This window comes from Pseudochaenichthys georgianus, chromosome 7, assembly GCF_902827115.2.
Source record: "Pseudochaenichthys georgianus chromosome 7, fPseGeo1.2, whole genome shotgun sequence".
In the NCBI taxonomy this organism is placed as follows: Eukaryota; Metazoa; Chordata; class Actinopteri; order Perciformes; family Channichthyidae; genus Pseudochaenichthys; species Pseudochaenichthys georgianus.
In genome coordinates, this window is record NC_047509.1 from 30265712 (window position 1) to 30290566 (window position 24855).

General features: G+C 40.2%; 1 protein-coding gene across 2 annotated transcripts in view; it reads left to right on the top strand.

Moving 5' to 3' along the window:
- The window catches only part of gnb1a (guanine nucleotide binding protein (G protein), beta polypeptide 1a), a 44659-nt gene that overhangs the window by 11840 nt on the left and 7964 nt on the right, over positions 1 to 24855 (top strand). For both annotated transcript variants that reach the window (XM_034086323.2, XM_034086324.2), the window contains exons 2-6: positions 17978 to 18084; positions 19851 to 19889; positions 20061 to 20167; positions 23446 to 23509; positions 23953 to 24115. In XM_034086323.2, coding sequence (XP_033942214.1) covers positions 18028 to 18084; positions 19851 to 19889; positions 20061 to 20167; positions 23446 to 23509; positions 23953 to 24115 — 430 coding nt within the window. In that variant the 5' untranslated portion in view covers positions 17978 to 18027. The remainder of the gene's footprint in view (positions 1 to 17977; positions 18085 to 19850; positions 19890 to 20060; positions 20168 to 23445; positions 23510 to 23952; positions 24116 to 24855) is intronic.

The following is a 24855-nucleotide window of genomic DNA, read 5'->3' on the forward strand; positions in this document are numbered from 1 at the left end:
GATTTGCTGAAAGAGGTATGGGAATAAAGAATGTATGTGAAAAGACAGATTAATGGCATAAATGATCAAATGCAAAAAAAAAACATTACATTTATTAAGTAGGGATGGCCGGAGCTAGCGGGCAGGTTCTTATAAGCTGGGTAATTGGTGTTACCTTTTTATAAAGACCAATCCATTTCTATTAGGGATGCACGATAATTATCGGTCCGATATTAGGAATTATGACGTCATCCCGATAAACCCGATACCAGTATTAATAGCCCCCGATAATATACAATATATTTTTTGGGTTAAAAAAAAGAAAAAAATACTGCGGTGTGGGTGGATTGGGATGAGGGGCGCTTGTTTTTCACTCTGCTCCTCCCGTTTTGCCAGTACTGTGGTATTAGTGGTTTAGGAAGAGGGAGTTCTTCACAAATCCAGCGCTCCCTAATACTTCGAACCTGATCAGTCACCTGAAACATCGCCATCGCTACGATGGTGTGTTAAAAGCGTACAAAGACAATAATACAATACAAAGTGTGTGTGTGTGTGTGTGTGTCTGCGCGCGCGCGTTGGAGCTATGTGCAACTCAAGGCATATGCTCGAACCGGAGCTGCCTGGACGCTGCAATCATGTTGCTGAGTGTGCTGACTTTTCGTACAATGTCCCGCTGTCTGCTTCCTGCATCAAGTCAAGTGCTCGGCGCAGTTGTGGCGAAATGTCGCTCCTCTGTTTTCATTTAAACAGCTCCTTATATCCGTTAGCGCAGCTAGCTAGCACCAGATGCTAACAACAACAATGCACGTAAGGTCTCTCTCTCGCTTGCTCGGACCACACATACACACACCCTCCCGGTCCTCCAGGTGGCCAGTCGGTGCCTGCCGGTGAGCGTGGAAGTGTGGTCTGCCACAAGCGGGCGGCAGGAGCGGGGCTGTCAGCATCAGCTTGTAGATGGTATTTTAAACTCGATGCGCTCTGAAACTACGGGGCGGCCAAGGTAAAAAAATACACATGCGTTAATTGCGTTAAAATAATTAGTGGCGAAGCAGGAAGGTATCGGTATCTGTTTCAAAAAACCAATATCGTGCATCCCTAATTTCTATGTCTGCTGACATTCAATGCAAGAGCCTTTCCGAGTGGCAAGCAGCTTTAATTATCATGTGTCAGTGTGCGTCAGCAAACAATGTAGCAAAAGATCATTGGGTTTAAAAAAAAATGTGGTCAGTTTGCCTTTTTAAATTGAGGTTCAATAGCCTGCTCTAGTTTCCAGTGGGGTTAAAAATCAACCGATACGCATAAACTAGGGGTGTAACGGTACACGTACCCGTACCGAAATTATTCGGTACGGGCCCTTCGGTTCGGTACACGTGTGTACCGAACGAATATAACGTTAAACGTAAAAAATTGAGAACGTGAACAACTTCGTGGAAGTAATCTCAGGTGCTGCGTCGCAGCATTCAGAGTAATTTCCTCACATTGGGCTCATCGCGTCATAGAGCGAGCAAGTCATTTCATTGGATGAGAGAGCATGCTATGAGAGCTGGTCAGAGGGATGCGTTCAAATTTAGTCAGTAATTTAAGGAACTGTCGGAAATTAATGGCGAACGCAGATAAAGTTGAGCTCAAAAATCCTCCAGCATCATTGAAGTCTCCGGTTTGGGAACATTTTGGTTTCGCAGTTACATACAAGGATGACGGACAAAGACAGGTGGACCAAACCAAAGCTGTTTGTCGGCATTGTTCAACTAAAATTGGTTACGCGGCTGGCAATACATCAAACTTGCACACTCTTGAAAAGGCATCACCCGAACGTGAATATCACCGGTACCAAAAGACTGAAGTGCAAACCCAACTCCCATTAGCATTTAAGCCTCCACCAACTCGCAGAGAGTTCAGCCCGAGCCAAGCCTATTACAAACGCCAAATATCCTTATGTTGCCATGTTAGCAAAGCGCTACCTGGCTGTATCTGCTACCTCTGTCCCTAGCGAGAGGGTTTTCTCCACAGCAGGAGACATTGCTAGTGCCAGCAGATCTGCCCTTTCAGCAGCAATGTGGAAAAGTTCATTTTTCTTTAAACAACATGAAAATACAATGACAAGCAAGTCCTAATGTCAAGCTGGCTGCTTAGGTACTAGTACAGTACAGTTCAAATACAGATAATTTCAGTTAATCGAAATGCTGCACCTTAATGTTCATTTGATTATATTTTTGTATTTATTTGAGTGAATATTCACAGTTTAATAATAATTAAAAACCCAAAACTAATAGTTTATGTTTGTGAGTACTTGTACAGTAAAGTTCAAATACAGATTATTTCAGTTCATCTAAATGCTGCACCTTAATGTTATTTTATTATATTTGTATTTATTTGAGTGAATACATTATTCACAGTTTAATAATAAAAATATATGTTTTGTTTTGTGAAAAAAAATTCTGCTGTACCGAACCGAACCGTGACCAAAAACCGAGGTACGTACCGAACCGAAATGTTTGTGAACCGTTACACCCCTAGCATAAACACAATAGTTTGTTTGGCACAATAAGGCAACAGGAAGTTATTGGATTCCAACTATCAAAACGTCTTGACATATTTGACCTAAACAGTACTTGTACAATTTGGCAAAGCGTTTATGCCATGGAAGGAAGCTTCAATATACTATCTGAACATCGGCATCATCAAATTTTCACCTATTCGACCTCCATCTGTCTATTGACAACTAAAATGACATTTGCTTGTGGCCGTTGCCAATGTTTATCTGTTGTCGCATTAATTGGCGACCAGAAGTGCAACATCCAGAAAGAACCACAAGGTCAGCAATGCATTGCTAAGTACCTTTCAATAAAAGAAGCTATGTTACTGTGAATTGTGATTGCCAGTACACCATCTTACTTATTAGGTACTTTGACTGCTGTTCAGGAAATGCAAGGGTTTCACCATACACTCATTGCCTCTGGCTTCAAACCCGCTGATGTGGAAAGGTTTTTGTGTCATAAAATGCTTTTTTTCTAAAGGCAGTCCTTCACCCCCCACTGATCCATGAGGCTTCAATGGACTGAAATTATATCACATAGATTGAAAGCATCTAAGGAAAATGTATGTCGGCTATTTCGTTAATGCATGTGTCATTCTTCTGTGTTGGTCCTGTATGGATGTTTCAGTGGCCATATGTTGAATTGCCACAAATAGCTGAATACTGAAAGCATCCACTCAGTTTACATTAGAATGGAAGGTATCACATTTGTCCCAAAACTATTCAGGGAAACGTTAAGGAAGCCTCTTCAAGTAAAACACAATCTCAAATGTACTTAACATGAATTGTGCACCCAAATTGAATGGAACATCGTGATCAGAACTGTGTCAGCTTATGCATACATTTGTAGCCTTAGGATTTTGCCCCACTTTCAATGGAGCAAAATGGGTTATGGGGCCCAAGGCTATTCATTCTCAGTTCAGCCATTCTTGTTGAGACCCATAAGGATTTGAATTCCACCTCCTCGTTAGACAGTGATTAAAGGAATAAGCCGTAGTTTGTCCACCTTTGCTCCCGGTATGTCATTATGAGGAGTTGCCAGTATGTGGCACAGTGCTAATCATCGCACACATTATCAGGGCACTCTGACATCTTAAATAACATTTATGGTGATGTACTTTGTCAGGACTCCCTGGAAGAAGAGATCTTGTATCTCAATGGGACATTCCTGGATAAATAAAGGATAAATAAAAAAAATAAAAATGTAGTTTCCCATACATTCAGGAAGGGACTGTGTTTAGCGCTGAACATTCCTCCATATCAATGGCATGTTGTCTTGTGGCTGTGCTTTTTAGAATATTGCAGTAAAACCTATTCAAAGCAATAGTTATGGATGAAAGTATGCATTTAACATGTTACCAGAAAAACACTCTATAAAAAATCACTTGCGGTCCAGCGCAATTGATCAAATTTGAATTAAAAACACAATTTTGGCTTCCCCAAATGAGGTTACATACTCATCCACGATACTGACGTTTAAAATGAATGCACCCCTTTAAGAAAACAAAAATGAATGTGATAGATACATTTGGTCATATTCTGATTCAAGGATTTAAACATTAGCAGGAACGTAGCACATGGAGGAGTAATCTTATTTAAATCTAATAAATAATCTTGATCTCAATGTTCATCAAAATAATCATTTCAAACATAACTATGTTCCAAGAATTTGAAATATATTTGGTAAAATGTACCCGCCGAAGCTGACCTGTGTAATTCAGTTAGATTGTGTACTGGTATCAAAACCCTTGTCTTTCTGACGCCACCCTTAAAACATCCTACACGATATGTATTCATAGTGATACTAGCCATTAGTGTTGTCACGATACCAACATTTTGGTTTCGATACCGATACCAAGTCAAGAATTGCGATTCCGATTATTTTTCGATACTTTTCTTTTATTATTTTCATGATCAATACAATTGTAGTTTATCTGTTAAGTGTTTTCTTACAACATGGTCTCTTCTTTATACTTGAGTTTATGTGATTTCTTTGATAGTTAACTTTATATTTTATTAACATGTAATGGTACATTAAAGGTGGGGGGTAGGTAAGTTTGAGAAACCGGCTCGAGATACACTTTTTGTTATATTCCATGGAATGCTCTTAACATCCAGATAGCAATGAATATCTTAAATGCTTTGACAAAAAATCCATAAAAAAATGTCATCTGTGGAAGCCGTAGTACTGTAAAAAGCACGACCAATCATTTTAGCCGGCCCGGCTAAAATAACTGGATGGCCTACCTGCCTGTCAGCCTTCCATCTGTGCACAAACTTATCTCGTGCCCTCATTGGTCATGTGCGCGTTCGTGTGTGTTGGAGGAGGGGCTCTGTAAGGAAGTAGCAGATTTCTTCCAGCTGTGTATTTTCAAATTCTAGTGCACTCGAGCTGGTTTCTCCAAAATTACCTACTCCACCTTTAATATGTTAAAAGATAGCATATTAGACAGTTATCATTGCCATTAATTGCCTCGTCAAACTACGAAAACGTTCGTTTGTCACAAAATAAATTACCCTTGTTTGACTTAGATTTGAGGGCATGGGTTTGAGCATGATGTAATTATGTTATCTATCACATTCGCTAACCTGTCTGTCTTTAAATTCTTTAAACAGCTCTGGATGCCGGTCGGCGGGTGCTTAGCCAAGTCTGATGTGTTGGCTCCCTTGGTTTGCAGGGATCTAAAACATGTCATGTGACAGACAGGCCTCGTGGTGTCCGTAGGCTTGCCCTCAATGTCAGAGATATAGCTAAAGTACTTCGACATTTCGCTTCTGGCGTCTTTTTTGTCAACAAGCCGAGGCGCAGCGGCAGTTGCACTCCCACTTGCAGCGGCAGTTGCACTCCCACTTGCAGCCATGCTTCTCGTTTTCTCACATGCTCTGGCAGCTAGCGCGTGCACGAGAAAGGGGAGGGACTGCAGGCACGGCTGCAGTGCAGGGAGTGGAAGCAGAGCGCTGAACACACACGGCTCTTATTAAAACAGCGCTTTCTTCCGGAGTACTTTTCCCCGTCATTCTTAAAGTACCGATACTAATGAAACGGAGGAATCGTAACGTTTTTAACGACAGGGTATCGCGGTACCTTTCAAGTATCGGTACACCGCGCAACACTACTAGCCATACAGACAGGGTAAGCATTCATAACCTCCTTCTTGGTGCTGTAGTTTCCTCCTATTTGGTGGAAAAGCCACAGAAAGTGCTGGAGAGAAGGACAAAGTGAGTAAGATTGGATAAGGCTTTTAAGAAATGTCCAGGAGCAATCTCCTTCCATCTTCTATTACTGCATCATCAGCCCCCTTGTTCCTGCCTTCTTCGTGACCTGGTTGTGTGTTCAGCTACATTTACCATGCATCACTTCCCCCTAGCACTTATCTGGACCCTCACCCAACGACTAGACAAAAAAAGAAAAGACACTAGCACATATATCACTTTGCCTCTGTGTTGCACTAGTAACGGCTGTCAAAATAGGACATCTGTAAACATGGGAAATTGAAACTGACCTAAGATAATATTTCAATCAGGAGTGTTCTCATTCTGTTTACTTGCTTAGATTAAAATGAGAGCACTTTCATATTGGGATACAGTAAATCAAGGAAGAAAGGTTTAAGGAATTAAGGTTCCATCATCTTTCCAACCCCAAAGTTAATGCATTGATAATATATTTAATTGTTAGCCTATATATTTGACGTTACTTTGACTGATCATGTAGCCAGTTAGAACTTGTCAGTGGGTGAAACTTCACTTCAAGTAAGACTGTAGGTGCTCAACTCAAAGTGAGAGTGCACCAGAGGTGGAAGAATGCTTTTAAATATTGCAGAGAGTTTTCTTCCGCTGGATGGAAAGATAGAGGTAGAGAAGAAGAAACAGGGTAGCTTGTCTCCAGACCGAGTGCTTTTTCTCAAAGCCATTCCAGTTGCATCAAGACCTGAAAGTGCAGTCCCATTGTAAGCCAGGAATAGCGTTTTTAGAGCGATCTGCCATTTCACCATTCAGGCTTCGACTTAGGTACAATGTGAGTGACCATTGGTTTAAAAAAACAACATTTGAAAGCATCGCATAAATCTGCTTTGCATCTGAGTTTCAAATCTCGACTTTTTCAAGGATGCTCACAGATGATATTTGTTTTCACAGGCTTGTGCTGAAACACTGACCATGCTCTTTCAAACAGCCTTCATTTTTAAACCACATGCATTATACAAAGCAGATCACTGTCAACCTCATGTTTTTGTGAGAAAAAGTCGCCTGTTATATTCTAAGAGTGTATTGGCTGGGTTTAAAGTGATGGATATGGGTTTATTTGTAAAAAACCCCCTGCTAACATAACATTACACACGTTAAATATATAAGTTAGCATTGGTTATATCTTAAAGGGGATGTGTCACCTTCATTTCATTTTGCAAGTATATTATTTTTGTTATGTACTTATTCAAAACACTTTAAATATTACATTTATTAAACGCTTACACTTATGTACACTAATATTATTTAGAAATGTATGTATATAGCAGAGGTGTGGACTCGAGTCACATGACTAGGACTCGAGTCACCAATTTGATGACTTCGGACTCGACTTGACAAAATCACAACACTTGCGACTCAACTTGGATTTGAACACCAATGACTCGGGACTTGAGCCTTCTGACTTGAGGTGACTTGATAATTTAATTCAGAGGTCTCCAACACGCCGATCGAGAGATGCCGCAGGGGCGGGGCTTTATTTTTGCTGAGCCACCATGCGGCCAATCGTATGCGAGGACACACTAGGATCATACCATTATGTGAAAGAAGGGTGGGGGGCAGACGCTCCAAAAACAGCAGGTGTAGTGGTACAGGCCAGCTACACAGAGCGACGGGAAGACGAGGAACCGGATTTAAATGCAAGCTCGCCGAAAAAATTCAAGAAATTTGCGAAAAAAGAAGCAGCATCTGGCGACATTTCAATGATATTTGAGAAAGCAAAGCTGAGTGCAGGATTTGTAAAATGAAAATAACCTTCCGAGCAGGGTTTTTTCTTTTTGGTAACCACTCAGGATTTATTGTCAGAGGTGGGAGAAGTTCAGATCTTGTACTTGAGTAAAAGTACCAGAGTGTAGGAATACTCGGTTACAATAAAAAGTCCTGCATTCAAAATGTTACTCAAGTAAAACTACAAAAGTATTATCAAAATATAGTTAAAGTACCACCTGGATCTAGATGCAGGTGTTCTTTTCCCCATAGAGACCGCCTCGCTGCACATTATCTCTTGCATAAAGATAGATTGTGGGTCCCTTATAACATGTTGTACACAGTGGAAATAAACATTCTGGTCCACCTCAACATCAGGGATCTTATCCATTAAACTCCTTCTGAATCAAACCGTCACGGTAGCCTTACCTTACTGATCCCTCTTCAAATAGAAAAAAACATGTAACTTTACCAGCAGAGAGAAAATGGATTATTAAATTATTAATGTGACTAAAAAAAGAGCAGTTTTATTATTAAGTATTATTCTGTTGATGGTTGTCATTACATTTGTTGAAAAGCACATAAGGACTTGTTTAAGACTCGTTTTGTCAAAGTTTAGGACTTGGACTTGACTTGAACTTTCCCATCCTGACTTGAGACTTGACTCTGACTTGAGCGCAAAGACTTGAGACTTGACTCGGACTTGCAAAACAATGACTTGGTCCCACCTCTGGTGTATATAGTAATAATACTAGTGGTTACTGGTGCTTACCTATAGCTTCCCTCTTTAATTAATTGTTCAATAGCCCAGTAAAGTGACTCGTGTCATGGCATCTTCACTCTGCACACTCAGCTCTTTGCATTGTCAGTGCTGATTATTTGTTTACCAGCATGTGCTAGGCTAATCTAAGTCAGACTGACCTAATTGTGTGTGAAGTGCCAGCCTATCCTCTCGTGTTGCAGCCCCACACACAGCGCCTCCTGCTGATGCTTCACCCTCCTCACTGATTTCATCCCTACATTTGTCTGTTAGCATGAGCTTGCCTGTCAGGATGTCCTGTGTAGCGTCTTATTGTAACGCAGCTGATTGCACAGCCTGGTTGAAAGCCCCAATGGACACTGGCAAGTGCAATGGTAGTAACAGAAACCACAGAGTGTATTTGTAAAGTGTGTGTGTGCTGTCGCCACATCCGCTGAATGTTTTGACAAAGGGAAGAGAGACGAGCTCAGCTAAGGAAACACCCTGAAAAAGGAAACGCCTACTCAGAGAGGCTATGCACTCGTATAAGGGTGGAGGCTGCACCCTGACAGAGTATCCGAAGCAAAGTACTGTCATGGACTGTTAAGAAAAAACGACATCCTGCTTGTGATTTATGTTTCTAGGAGTAGCTAATAAACCACAACCGTAATGGCATCTTAAAGCTTTCGAATGTAGAAGATCCGACAGAGGCGAGGTAGCCGGAACAATCAGACAAGGGAGACGAGATTCAGCCTTCATAAAGACGAGGGGAGGGGCAGCTGTATCCAAGCAGGAGGGCGTAAATTATTAAGCCCCTCTACCCCTACCTTTTTATCAGTAAGGATTTTTCAATCACTTGTTTTTTATCGGAATGTTATCAAACTGCAATTAGGACTAGCGTCATATCCAAATCAAAGCAAGCGCAATATTTGCTAAAGGCAAAGTATGTGAAAATATAATAATAATATCCTTGTTTGGTACAGATCAACATTTTGATATATTTTTTCAATGATTATGTAAATATATATTTCAAAAATGGTTATTCTTGCAATTTTCATAGCAGTCAAACATATTTGCAATCTGTTATTTTTCTCGAGATTTGTGCAGCCCCATTTTCCCACAACACTTACACACTGCTAACGCAATAGACAGTACATTCAAGCAGCTGGGTTTATCTGTGTTGATTCGTCCATATAATTTTTTGCGTTGTCTAAAGCTTGGAGCAAAATATACACCTAAATCTCATAATGGCAGGGGGGAAAAAGCATTGTATTCCATAGAGAAATCTGCTAATGAAACGATCATCAGTAACCATTGGCATGTTATTGCCTTTGCTGTGCGTCCTCTAGAAAATGATAATTCAAATATTGCCACTACAGTACGGCATTTGTTATTTTTGAATTCACATTATACAATTACCAAATGTTTTTTACTGAACACTTATTTTTGTACTGGATTTAACTATGTCTTATATCTTTTTCTGTTCTGACTCCCTGTACAATATGTACTTTGTACTGTATATGTAATGTATTGAGCTGAAAACCAGAACAGATAAGTTATATTTTGGGAAGAAACCAAGGGCGAGGTTTGTGTAGGCTCCTATGCTCAGTCTTTCTTCCTGGAAGCTTACCGCGCCGGCTCCCCTTCACCGAGGGGTTAATTAGCAGCTCCCATCCCAATTGTCCTCTGCTTGTTCACTCTCATTAGTTTAATCTGGCTCTGTCCTCCAGCCTGACTCTCTCGCCTCTATCCTCTTGTGCACAAGAACATCTCACTGCTTAACCCCCACCCCCCCTAAAAATCTACTGACTACTACAGTGGTTCTCAAACTTTTTTCAATAATGTACCCCCTTTGAAAAAGAAATGCAGCCAAGTACCCCCTGATCAGCGCAAAAACAATTTGTTAGGGGAAAAAGCCTATATAAAGAGGTACAGTACAGCGCTGCACCATCGGTGTCTGATTCATTAAAACAACAACCTGAAAAACACTTAAATGCTACATTTCAAATGTTTACAATCCATCACTAAATTCATGGCAAACCAATTTTAACAGCATGCAATAACACTAAGACACTGAACTGATCTTTTGAATAAGTTGTACTTACAATGTAGTGAGAAACATGGGCTTGTGCTTCACTGAGAATCTTTGTCATTCTGACAGGCAGGCAAACTGCAGTTGTTACACTTCACGTTTTGAAACATGTGTAACTGTTAATATAAAACCCACACTGCTCCACTGGTTTTTAGGTCACGGTTCGGTTCAGTACGTTTTCGGTACAGCAGAACAAATTATCACAAAACATAACATATATATATATATTTTTTTTTTTAATTATTATTAAACTGTGAATAATGTATTCACTCAAATAAATACAAGATTAAAATAAAATAACATTAAGGTGCAGCATTTCGATGAACTGAAATAATCTGTTTTTTGAACTGTACTGTACTAGTACCTAAGCAGCCAGTTGACATTATGACTTGCTTGTCATTGTATTTTCATGTTTTTTTAAAGAAAGATTAACTTGTCCACATTGATTGCCGAAAGGGCAGATCTGCTGGCACTAACAATTAGGGATCGACCGATATGGCTTTTTCAAGGCCGATACCGATTATTAGTAATCAAGGAGACCGATAACCGATATTTGGAACCGATATACATTTGCAGTAAAATCAGAAAATCTTGGTGTTGAAATGCATTTAAGCATAGCCTATATTATGTTTAATGAACTTTTAAACATCTTACAACTGGTTTCCTCTCTGTGCCCTTTTCTTTAGTGCAGCCATCTGCTATGAGTTAGAGAGAGACAAGAAGTGGGGCTGCAGGCTGACATGCTTAACTAACAATAATGCTTAATTTATTATATCAAACCAATGCCTGTCTGTCTAGCATAAAATCCCAATAAACTGCTAGCAACTGCAAAACACTAGTGCTAGCTAATGTTTTGCAAACTATTAAAAGTGAGGCTATTACAGTAGACCTAACGTTAGACTAGTAGCCTCACTTCTAATATTTTGCTAAACATTTGCTAAATACATTAGCTAATGAGCTTCACATATCAACCTGAAAAACTGCGAGGCTTCACTCGCAGCCCCCCCTCCGCACCACAGTTCCGCTGCGAGACGCTGCACGCTGACTGACTTCCCGCGTCCCTGTGTAACTGGGAAGCTGATAGAATTGGATCAATAGATTGTGCTGTTTTTGTAACTTCAGCATAGGGGATTGGGATGTTTATTGAACTTCGGCTTTCAACTGATTTACCTTCAAAACACATGTATGGCTCCGCCGCTCAGCGCTGCTGCTTGCCTCTGTCTGTGTCTGCGTTCTTCGCACCTGCCTGTAATCTGAGAAGGTCCCGCCTCTATGGCTGGCTCCCGCCTGGAAAATCTTCAGTGTTGATTGACACTTCAGTACTAGCCTATCAGATAGCGCTGTGGGCGGGACATTGCTCGTGTACAGAGAGTGGTGACTGCAGACAGAGAAACGGCCGCAGCAGAGCCAAGTGTTATCGGCAAGGTGAGGAAAAAAAGGCCGAGATAAGAGAGAGAGAGAGAGAGCGAGGGGGGAGAGAGAGAGAGAGAGAGAGAGAGGAGAGAGAGAGAGAGAGAGAGAGAGCGAGAGAGAGAGAGAGAGAGAAGAGAGAGCGAGAGAGAGAGAGAGAGAGAGAGAGAGAGAGCGAGAGAGAGCGAGAGAGAGAGAGAAGAGAGAGAGCGAGAGAGAGGGAGAGAGAGAGAGAGAGATAGAGAGAGAGAGAGAGAGAGAGAGAGAGTATAGAGAGATGGAGAGAGAGAGAGATATATATATTATGATAGAGATATATATATATATATCTATGGTTTATATATATATATATATATATATCTATGGTTTATATATCTATGGTTTATATATATATAAACACGTGTTTATATATCTATGGTTGTACCTACACTTCACAGCGTAACCTGAGACCAGGGCCGGCCCGTCGCACTGGCGTTATAGATGTTCGCCTAGGGCGCCAGATCTAGGGAGGCGCTGCGCTGACAGCTCTGGGAGAATTATTTTTTTTTTTGTACTGTTGGTGCTCATCCTAATGTTCGGCCTTGATGTAACAACATTCATAATTAAGTAAATGTAACACCCTTTTCATCACGGTTACACTTTTCATTTGCCCTATACGATGGGCGCTGTAAGTGATGAAAATGGGGGATGTTGGCTTATCTGGCAACCGCAGCTCACAGCCAAAGTGCGAGTGATCGTGGGAGTGAGGGAGAAAGGTAGGGTGCACCGGTACGCGCTGTTGTTATTAGTATCTGGTGCTAGCTGCTCTAACGGAAGAAGAAGATGTTTCTACAATGATGTGGAGGAGAGTCCTCTCCAGTCAGACTGAGAGGCTGATAACTACAGCTCAGTGAGGTAAAGGACTCTGAGTGTTTAGATAGTTCACTTTAGTCTACGTTATCTCAGTGGGTCTCAAACGGTTTGATCACAATTTATGTAAACACATATTTCCAAGGCACTCCTTTATAATTATTGGGATAAAACAGGTTTGAAATCATTCCAATGTATACTATAGGACAGTAAACCAGACTGGAGAGATAAAAAAATATGCATAAATAAATAGTAAATAAGATATGAATGAACAACAAAACTAAAATACGTTGCATGTATTTGTTATTGGCTATGGTAGGTTATTGGTTATGTTCACATACTTATTTAATTATTACAATGTAAACCGATCTTTTTCATATGGGTTTTTAGAGTTGTAGGCCTACTAGATCTAGTCTCTAGTAATTCTGCTTAAAGTGCACCAGATTGAAGCATTTACTTTAAAATGTTCAAACATTTCTTCAACAAGAACTGTTTTTAAATGGGGGGGGGGGTCCTTTAAAAGTTGTACTGTTGTAGCTTCAGTGGTTCTCAGGTTACAGTTACATAGCAGTGAATATAAACAGACCGATTAATGTGAATATTACTGTAAACTAACCTGTGTAAAAGTTTCTCGAATAAATGTAATTTTTTTTGGTGGAAGAAGCATGTATCATTTTTTTTTAACCCTGCCCCTCAAAGAATCGGAATTGAGAACCGTTAAGAACTGGAATCGAAAAGTAGAATCGGAATCAGAATCGTGGGAAATTCAAACGATACCCCAACCCTACTATTTAGACACCCCGGGCCAGCATAACGTGCTTTCCACTTGCCCGCTCGGGGCCACTAAAAAAAACGTCCTGTGGTATAGGTATTTGGACTAGCAATTTAGTTAAATTGTTTCGTTTATTAATGCTACAACATAGCGTTCCGTGAGTCGGTTGTCGTTGTTGGGGGGGGGAAAAGCAAACAGCTGTTTGCTGCGGAGCACAGCGCGAGCAGGCTCCTGTGAGCGATAGCGCGCTCCTTCACTACAGACTATCGCGCCACCTAACCATTCGCCAACATGTTTTTTAATACCAGCGGTAACCGGCCAAGCACCGTACAAAAAACTATCTTCAAATAAAAGAAAGTCACCGGAGGAGTTAAAGGAGAGTGACGGGGAGCATGAGAAGAAGAGGGAGAGAAAGTTTCAGCCAGCTTGATCGATGGAGTTGGCTTCTATAGAGTGGTGCAGTGACGCGTCCTAAAACCCTTTTTTATAATCTATCGATTAGATTTATGATTCGAAAATTATAAAAGTAGGGTAGACATGTGGAGAATATCCGGCTGAACAAAACGTGCATTTATCAAACAGGTTAGTTTTCCACAGACCTTATTTCCAGCTATTTTCCAAAAACCCTGTGGAGAAATCCCATGCTTTTTGTCGAGGGAACCACCAGCTTCTTCCTGGTTTTAGGACGCGTCACTGGCTGCACCTCTCAATATAATGCCAATATAAACAAGGTCTTCTGTCTGCTCTGTACATCAATGCCGACCTATGCTGACAAGTAAGTGAAGAGTAGACAATATAAAGGTATTGGCGAAATGTCCAGCAGTTTAGAATAATGAAGGTTCTAATCAAATCAATTACATGGCCATTACATTTCTAACTCCTAATGACAAGAAGCCAGAAAGTGCATTATACAAATAATAATACTCATAATAATAGCAGACATTTTTTAACAATGACCACAATATCATTATTTTAATAAACCAAATATGAACAATTGAGGAAAATGAGGAAGAACTGATTATTCAAATGTTTGTAGTACAAGTAGTAATGTAGTTGGTGCATAAATTAGGCTACTATTGCAACAAATGTGTTCATTTTCTTCATTATTAGTCAATTTTTTTTGGGTGGACGATTGCATTGTGGTTACAATGGTGGGGCCAGTGATAATACAATTCCACCGGCACTTAATGTCTACCCCTGTAGTTATAAAATATGTTTATTCTTTACTGTCGGGTCACTTATTACAGGTTCTTCAGCGAGCTGCCTGAGCCTGATACTGACGGGCTGTCAGGAGAGGGAGAAGAAAAGAGAGCACCCCGTTTATTTTTCCCATTTTATTATCCAGAATTACTGTAAACCTTTGAATAAAATAGTTCATCTACTATTAGTAGTTTGTTTAAATGTATTAATTATAGGGGTGTAACGGTATCCGTATTCGACCCGTACGTCACGGTTCGGACGACCCCCAAACCGAGGTACGAACCGAACCGTGACTTCTGTGAACCGTTACACCCCTAATTAATTATATTGTTTTTTCATTAACATAAAATGAATCTCACGTACCCCATGCAGTACTCCAACGTACCCCTAGGGGTCCGCGTACCCCCATTTGAGAACCACTGGACTACTAGACCATCCTGTGATTTATAACCTCTCACGCTTCTCATGTAGCCCTCTTTTATTTTTTTGTTCTTCATTAAGTTGTCCTCAGCTATATAAAACTTAAAAAATATATAATTCAGGTAAGTGAGAATAGAAATTGCCTTTTTTTTGTAGTTATCAGAGGTCAACTATTATATCTGCAAATCATTTAATAATATTAGATGTATTGGGCGACGAGGTTTGACATATTGTCAAATTGCGTTATGGTTTCCGAACTATGGAAATAGTTGTTCAAAGGTAGATTCCTGGCAATCTTTTTATAAATTCCACTTTTGAAATAGATAATGAATGGAATAGTGAAAAGTATCCATTTGAGGGTTAAAAAACCTATATGTACGAATGCACTTTTCTTAGTCTGCTCACTTTCTTTTTCTCATCTGTGTAAGAAAGCTCCGCAGAACTGTCCTCTGATTTAAAACCACATCTAGCTCACCGAAAAATCTCTGTATGGTGTGAACACGAATGCTGCACGCATGATCATTGGCGAAACGAGAAATACCAATAAAGTGTGTATGTGGAGTCAAATTACACTTCCTCTCTGCTTGTCACTGTGTTGTGCTCGAGATGTCGGAGCTGATAGGAGTGGCTGGAAAATGTGAAGTCTGCTCCCCTCTCTCGCTCTCTTCCTCCTCCTCCTCCTCCCCCACCACCTCTCTAAAAATAGCTGGCAGAAAGAGAAGGCAACGAAGTCGAGGCTCTATCTGCTGGGCTGCCAGCGGTTTCTATACTCCCAACGCAGGGAGAAACAGTCCTCTGAATAACACCTCTAATACTAATAGCCACTGCGGAAATATAACAAGCCTTTGACTAATATGTTGGGTTATGTTTATTTATCTACAAAAACATGCGCTGTGTTGCTTTTTTAAACACCCTGTAAGTTAATGGTACATTCTGTACCACCAGTTTATATATCTACTAGTGACGAATGAAAACCATAACCAAATAACTTGTTAATGTGATGTGACCTTATGATTTCCAGACAAATTGTCAAACACTTGACTAAGCCACTAACTAACCAGCAAAGAGTATACCGTGTATCTCCTCGGCCACATTGTCATTCAAAGTTGGGACAATCACTGCTTGCTTGCACACAGACTGGATGTTATTGGCATGTTGTACCGGCCACAAGGCTTGTGTTTACATCGAAATATTCTAAATCACAAAAAAATCCACAGCATTGTCAAGAACGCAATATCTGGCAAAAACTAAAAACCTCACATCCATGTCTTTAACATGCTGTTGTAACTTCCCGTGGCATTTCAATTGGAAAAATAAAGGCAAAAACATGGAATAAGACATAAAAAAATCATGAAAAATGTGTCTTATTTTCTAATACAAGTTTATGGTCATTTTGGTTGTGTATGTAATAATCATTTAGTTTGAAGGAAGAATTGTCAGCAGTAGAAGTGTTGTAGTTGAGTTATTTACACACTGCAGCCTATAGGATGGACTTCATTAATCAGCGGAACATGTCCTAGCCCCAGTACCCCATTTCCAAATGTCCACGTGTTACCGGGTTGCATTTTTCAGCTTCCAAAGTCTGTTGACCAGCTGATGGCTTTTGTTGAAAAGTCTCCTGGTGAAGTTACATTACCTCCTTCACAAAGAGGGCTATCACAGACCAGACAAGAATTAGCTTGGATATCACCACGAGATTTGTTTATCTCGAAGATTAGGGGTTAAGGAGCCTTGCATGCAGACCCATTTCGCAGCTCTGGCCAATCAGGTAGCTATTGAGATGTCAGGCGCTTGAAGGATAAGGTATTCATTTAGAAGGTCGCCACACTCTCCAGGACAAAGGACCTATATCGAAACCCAGAGAGACAGGGAGGTAAGGTGTGTTCGCGAAACAAATGGAACCGTTGTTGGCTTGAATTCGACAGATTGGCACTGATGTGTTTCCTGTTCTGAAAGTGAAGGTAGTTTGTCGTGGCAGAAGGAACTTGAGGCTCACCTGTGAGCAGGAGGTCTTAATTGTAACCATACTGTTTTTATTGTATATGCATGACATGGTATTTAGCCTGTCCACAGAAACTTGCATACATTTACTACCATAGACCTGACTTTGAGAGCAATTTGGGGTTTAGTGTCACAATTTGGGGTTAAGGACACTTTGACGTGTTGACTACAGGTGCTAAGGATCAAACCAAAGACCCTCTAACTGGTAGACGTGCATTTACACCAATAATTTCATTAGAATCTGTCTTCTTTCCATGTAGAGTGAAAGTGTCAGCGCTAAGGGCGTCGACCAGAGGATTGGGGTCAGCGGGATAGCCACTGCTTTTAGGATCATCAGCAGGTTTTGTCTTAACCGGATTTGCCTGGAGGAGCTGAATCAACTGTGTCCCGGGATTACAGGGATGACATTGGAGGAGAGTTTAGAGCCCAGAGGCCAGAGCGTTGATAGCTTCTTCAAACCAGCGTAGCACCTCGGGTCCCAGTAGAGCATCCAAACCCAAGCTTACTTTTTGGACCGCTTTCTGGACCCGTAATCCTTGCTTCTTTTGACTCTCAGTAAGGTATTGCTCCCTAAACGCAGAGATTTTTTAAATCATATTTTTTGCCTAATCTGTTAAGAAATGTTGGTGTGGCCAGCTCTTCGCCCAAGGTGTTCGCTATTGTTTGTAAGAGAGAGGGGGAGAAAACAATTCCAACATTATCCTCAACATTATTATCTTAAGCCTAAAGTAGCTACACAGTGCTTGTTGCTAGGTAACTGTTTCAAGCTGGCAAGAACGAGTCTCGAGCCGTCTAGAAAGTGTTAGGCTGCGGTGATTCCCTGCGACTTTGTCTGGGCCTTACAGGATGGATTTAAGACGCACTATATGGTCCTCAAGTAGCCATGTCCATAAATTCATCACAAACGACTACAATGCCTTTACACTTTAACCAGAATCTTGAATGTTTAAATGTTTGTGATCCCGCCAACATGAAATGAAAAGGATCTGGTTATGTTTGTTGACCCTCATGTGTCTTCTTCTTCTCCTGCAGATCAGAAAGAGACTAGGCGGCGGAGCGAAGCACACCATTAGAAGAGGAAAATGAGTGAACTGGATCAGCTACGCCAGGAGGCTGAGCAGCTCAAGAACCAGATCAGAGTAAGTCCTTCAATCTCCTCAAGTCTGCCTCATATTGTTCGCTTACTATACAAATCCAGATTTACATTTGTCTTTCAATATGTTTGCCTCAGGGACTGATATTCCATCTGGTGTTGGTAAAGCAGATTTCTCATTGAAAAACGCCCATTTGAATGCTTCTTCTAAATTGCTTGACATTAAGATAAAGCACAAATGAAATCAGTTAAGCCATTCAGAGCTTAGAGCTGGGCAATATGTCGATATTATATCACTCAGGGTACAAATATATGTTCAGGGGTTTTTCTAGAAAAATATAGTATGAGGGCGCTGATGCTAATGCCCCGCCCACTTTCCGGTGAAAATAGTGAATTAGAGCGAAGCAGAAAATAATAGTATCTTCATGTCTTAAGCTGCTGAGTCATATATTGAACCTCAAACAATAAGTCAATCCAGAGTTACGGTTTCTTTACTTCCTCTTCATAGAAAAGGGCAGTAACAGAAACAATCTAATTCAGAAATCACAGTTTCAGTGTAAGCCTGCTGCCTGCCTCTCTTGCACCGGCAGACCGACCGCACATCAATCCACTCTTTATTCAGAGCTTCGTAAAAACAAAGCTGTCTCTGCCGTCTGTCGGTCTATTTGACATGATTTATGTATTTTTGGAGTAATTATACCGCTTTTAAAAAGCAGATAATAGTGTTTTCTGGCATCACCTAAACATTTTACAGTGGAAAATCTGCATTTTGATATGAGGGCGTGCGCCAAAAGTAGCGCCCCTGTTACCAGGTTTAGACAAAACCCTGTCGTGTTGGATTTCAAATATTGTTACAAATATCAATATATGAAAGAAGTGTGGCCCTTTTCTCCTTCAAAGGCATTACAGTAACGTAATCTAGCTGTTATATTATTTTCCTTTACCCACTTATCCACTAGTGGTTATTTATCAACATTCTGAAATCACCAATAGTGAACCCAACAATATGGTCAAAATATGGATACTGACATGTTTGGTCAACCATTTTGTGATATTTGATTTTATCCATATCACCCAGCCCTATTTTAGTTTTTGTTTCCTTCATAACACATGTCTATTTTATTTCAACTTTAAAAATCATTGCTTTCAGGCTGGGCTAATGTGTAAATCAGCCACCAAAGACTAAAGTTTGATGATAATTATTACATTACATGTTACTTGTTAGACGCTTTTATCCAAAGCGACTTACATACTCAATACTGTGGGCAATCCCCACAGGAGCACTTTGGGGTGAAGGGTCTTGCCCAGGGACACAACGACATGCTGACTGCAGTGGGGTTTGAACCTGTGACCCCCTAATCCCAACGCACAACCCACTGCACCACACGCCTCCCTAATAATATTCCACCAGAAGCGACTGTACTGTATTTCACATCGCTGCTCAAGGCTGTACAGTGTTCCCATTAACATCATTGTACTGATATGCAACCTAATACAAATCTTAGTTGTTATAATGCAGAGTTAAGCAGTAATTGTTCTCACTTGTATTGCTTTGTAATAGTTTATTTCATATTTGTATTAACAAAGAGCCCATTGGCTTTTAAACGACATTATGATATTAATTATTTATGTCTAAGAAGAGGTAAACACGATCTTATTATTGTATCCCCATGACAATAGCTATATATGTTTCAGTATACTTGCTATATACTATAAATATAATTTGGTTTGTTGGTTCGTGATCAAAAGTATACAGGTTCAAAATCCAGAACCTGATTCACAGATGGTTAACTGACTGATGTTGTGTTTCAGGATGCCAGGAAAGCGTGTGCGGATGCTACCCTGTCTCAGGTAAGAAACGTGTTTTAAACATGGTATTCACTCAACGTTACGTTCAGATATATCATAAAATGAACTAAAATACACTTTGATGTTTATTTGTGAGTGGTGAAGATTGCTTTCTGTAAAGAGCAGTAAAAATGCATTTTGGTCTCAGAGTTTTCTCATCTTATCCCCGTTTAGATCACAGCTAACATCGACCCTGTTGGCCGAATTCAGATGCGTACTAGACGGACACTGAGGGGCCATCTGGCTAAAATCTATGCCATGCACTGGGGCACTGACTCGAGGTAATCTCATTCAACTCCATTCTGTCCATTCACTAAATATTTCATCCCATTAGCCCAGCCTGAAAACAGGAAGTGGATATAAAAGCGAGCTTGACTGCCTTTGTGCTGGTTACTGCTCCTGAGGGTCTGCGTCATGTCATGAAATCCCACAATAACTCACTCTACCATCCAAAAACAAATTATTGAAGCTATTCTTTTTTTATTAACACTACCAATACTAAATCTTACAAGTAAAATATTGGAACACGTGCACAGTGGGTAATGCATTCATTTGTTCCAGCGTCTCTACTACGCAGTGTGTTTGTGTGCATTGGGGGTGGGGTATGTGGGTAGGGGAAATACTCAAAATGGCCTCTTGTTAGAGCCGTGTTGAGACTAGATTATAAGATAGATAAAGCACTCCTATCTTCTCATAAACCTCCCCGCAGCGAGCAGAAAGTTAATGACTGTGGTGCCGCTGTGAGTCTGTCCACAGAGACCCACCGTCCCTTCAGTTGTACGGCGGAAAAAAAGTCCACCAGTGTGTTTACCCACTGTCAGCGCTTCCTGATTGTTTCTTTCATCTGTTAATGTTTCACTGCCCAGAGGATTTGGAGGGGGGGGGGGTATTTATCAGACTACCTACGGAGATTCAGCCACCCAGGTCACATGAAAAAAAATTTGGACCACAGTTTAGGCTAAGTCTGCTATTATTATCCCCGAGGAGACACTGCTTTGGCTTCAGTCTGTGGTGGGTTTTCCAACACTTTGAGAAAGAAAAGCAGCAGTTAGTTCCACTTCCCCCTCGTGAACCAGTAACATCAAGTTAAATGTTCAGGATCTCACAGTCAGATCCAAAGATAAATCGTTTTGAAGGCAGAACTTTGTAGTTGTAGTATTATCATTTAATGTAACTGTCAAATTGTAGCATACATTTAGTGTAACCGCAGATAATGATTGTCCACTCTTGTGCAAACAACCGTTCAGTCAGGTCCCAACTTATGACTCAAGGCAGAATGTAATGATTCAGTGTTCATCTTTACTCAAAAATAATATATAAATAGTCCCCTTATATAATAAGGGAAGAGATTGTTTGTACCATTTTAGTTTTATTTCAATGCTCTCTAGAGAAATATGACATCGCAGTTATGGTCGATTAAAAGGGGGGCGGGGCTTGAATGATTACTACTGAACTTGATAACCTCGAACATCATGAACTCAGTGAGTCATATCTCATGCCACTGATATAATACTGCTCCTGTTACAGTTGCCATGTGTTTCTAGAGTGTAGCCATTTCACAATGGCCACTATTAGAGACGGACATTGTGGATCTTGTGTATTACTCATTTGCTACGATTCACTTCAGCCAAATAAACACTCCTTGTGTTTGCCTATCTCACTTGACAGCATCACAGTTACTCAAACAGACCTGAGGCGTGAAAAGCGACACACTGATTCAAAGATATAAAAATCATGCCTTTCCAAACATGTCAGCGCTCTGTTCTGACGAGAATCAGGTGTATTTACATTTGCGAGGCGTTTGCTATGGTTTATAATTGTGCAAACATAACAACTAAGTTAGGGCTGCACAATGAATCGTGTTATCAAAATCCCAATATGGACAAGTGTCACATTCAAATATCAGTAAGCACAACATTTGGTAAAGGCAAAACATTTCTAACGAGATTCATATATTTAAAAATGATATTTTGAATAATGTCTTGTTTCCCATAAAGTTAAAGTTAAAAGTTAAAGTTAAAGCCTTTTATTGTTACTATACACAAAGTATAACGAGATGCAGAGTGCAACTCTGTCCCGGTGTGCAAAAAATATACAAACAAATACATAACACCAAAAAACACAGCAATAGGACATACAATCATACGGGGGAATAAATAGTTAAAAATATTGACATAAAAAAATAGTATATAAAGTGCATTAAAAGTGTGTGTATGTGTGAGAATGGTTACAGTTATTATTATGTGTGGTGGTTGAGCAGCCTGACGGCCCAGGGGTAGAAACTGTTTTTGAGTCTGTTTGTCCGTGACTTGAAGCTCCTGTATCTCCTCCCAGAAGGCAGGAGAGAGAACAGTCTGTGACCCGGGTGAGAGCTGTCCTTTATGATTTTATTAGCTCTGCTGAGGCAGCGGGAGGTAAAATAAATAATAATAATAATAAAGTCGCCTATCCTATCGCGTTAATATAACCGCTATTAGTTATTTCTGCTTAATCCTGCAACCCTGATTTAAGTTGTAAAAAAGAAGCAACTATTATAACATGTTTTTTTTTTTAAGGATGTCTACAAGAAAAATAAATCACAAAAAGTACATCGATAACAATGACAAATTACTCTAAGCAATTACTCTCTTGATCACATTGTCGGGAACTTAGATGTGAGGCCAAATCTGAGGATGCCTGGCTTTGAGATCATCGTGTGTTCATTCTAATGCTGGGAAATTAGACAATGTGCTTCATCTGCTTTTCGACGGGAACTCCCAGCACAGGCCACTCAGTCCCTGACTTATTATCTGCCAGTGTGCACATGCAAGAGGTAGTTAGGATTTGAAAAGTCCCAGCAGGCCTTGCTGTGCTCACTCTTCTGACTGGTCCTGTGTGTATTGGGCCCGTCGCTGTGGTTACTCTTGTTGGAGTCACCCAGATAGCAGAGCACAGCCGCAGAGGCACCTGAGAACAAAACAGGATTTATAATCATTCCTGCTGGAGTCACTGTGCTAACCACGGTTATGATTTTGATGGAGTTAAAACAAATAAAGTAAATAGATAGTCTTGAAAGTACTTATTGTTTTTATATACTTACAACAAACTGAATTGGTTTGCCTCACTTTTCTACATGTATAAGATCAGTACTGTTCATTTTGTTTATTACCGTGATATTGATGCAGCAAATCTTCAAAGGGGCCCTGTTATGCTGTTCGGGGTTTTCCCTTTTCCCTCCAGGGGGAGTTTCTCCTTTTCTTCAAAAATAAAGAGCTTTTTGAACATTAAAGCATGGAAACATGTCACAGTAGAAGCATAGTATATATTTATGAAACCTGAAAATGAGCTTAATAGCCCCCTTTATAAATAATGCGGTTACATATGTATCTGATATACAGGTCAATTAAAGCTTTTATATGTTGTACCAAAAGTTAAAGGAACGATACCCTTGCATTGTGTGTCAATGACAGACATGTGTGTTACTGAGGTTAGCAAATCAAGTGTGATGAACTACCTTTTCCAAATAATAGAAAAGAGAATTTGTTCCGTAGTTTGAGCATTGTTTTCTTTTTCTCATCAGGCTTTTGGTCAGTGCCTCCCAGGACGGCAAACTCATTATTTGGGACAGCTACACCACAAACAAGGTAAAAACAGCTTTTTCCAAACAATCTCAATGATGTGTTATTCTTGTGTTTTCCCATTCGACTCACACTGCGGCTCATTCAGCTTTTATGGTTGTGTAAGGACTTCAAATCAGTTGCAGTCGAAGAGTGGATGTTCTGTGATTATGCACCACTACAAATCAACATTTTATTTCAAAACAAAACTGTATGGTTGTTGTATGACTATTACTAGATTTCCAAATAGTAAAAAGACTTTGAATTTAGTAAGCTAGCCAACTTTTTCTGTTAGTCAACAAGTGTTTACGTCCTGCGGCTTGTTTCATTGTGCGGAGTTCCTTATAGAATTAAGAGGGTGCTGTGTGATGCTATTAAACACTGCGGGCAGACTCGGCCACATGCCCGCCTCTCTCCCTCCCGTCTGTCGCCACACAATATCTAATATTAAATCTTCCCCTCTCCTCCAGGTCCATGCCATCCCGCTGCGCTCCTCCTGGGTGATGACCTGCGCCTACGCCCCCTCTGGGAACTACGTCGCCTGCGGTGGCTTGGACAACATCTGCTCCATCTACAACCTGAAGACCCGCGAGGGAAATGTGCGCGTCAGCCGCGAGCTGGCCGGACACACAGGTAGGCCCGGACACAATTACCCATCATTCCCAGGATTTTCTCCAGGCTCAGATCATATTTGGACTTAGTCGTCAATATGTACTATTTAATGCTTCCCACAGAATTAGTCTCCAAGTGGAGATGGTAAAGCCTCTATGGCACAAGTATAGTTGTCTTTAATACTTGAAGGAATCATTAATTCATCAAACAGTAGTCTCTGTTAATATTTACTAACCATAATATGCACTACTGGAAGTGATAGAGGAAGCATTCAGATCCTCAAGTAAAACACTGTAACAATTATTATGCAAGTGATGCATTGAAGATGTAACTTTCGTAAAAAAATGTAATCATTAGATTTTTTCTAAGTTATCAGTGAAAAATTCAGAAACATCTAGAATAAAGATCAAATTAAAAACCCAAAGATGACTTAAATGTTAGTAAATTGTATTTTCTAATCGTTGAGGTGTTCCTGTTGAAACTGTGGGTTACTTTAGTAAAAAAACAAACGTAATATTTGACGAACCCTTTTTTAAATGTGATTTAGTGAAGAAAAAGTTAAGTATGACCCTTTTGAAATGTAGGCAAGTGCCATGAAAAGAAAATACATATATATATAATAAATAAATAAGTAAAGTACAGGTACTTCAAGTTTGCACTCATGAACAGTACTTGAGTGAATGTACCTAGTGTGCACTGCTTTATACCAAATGTCCTGTTGTCATGACGGAGCACTTTTCTGGAGACGGTTTGTTTTTCAC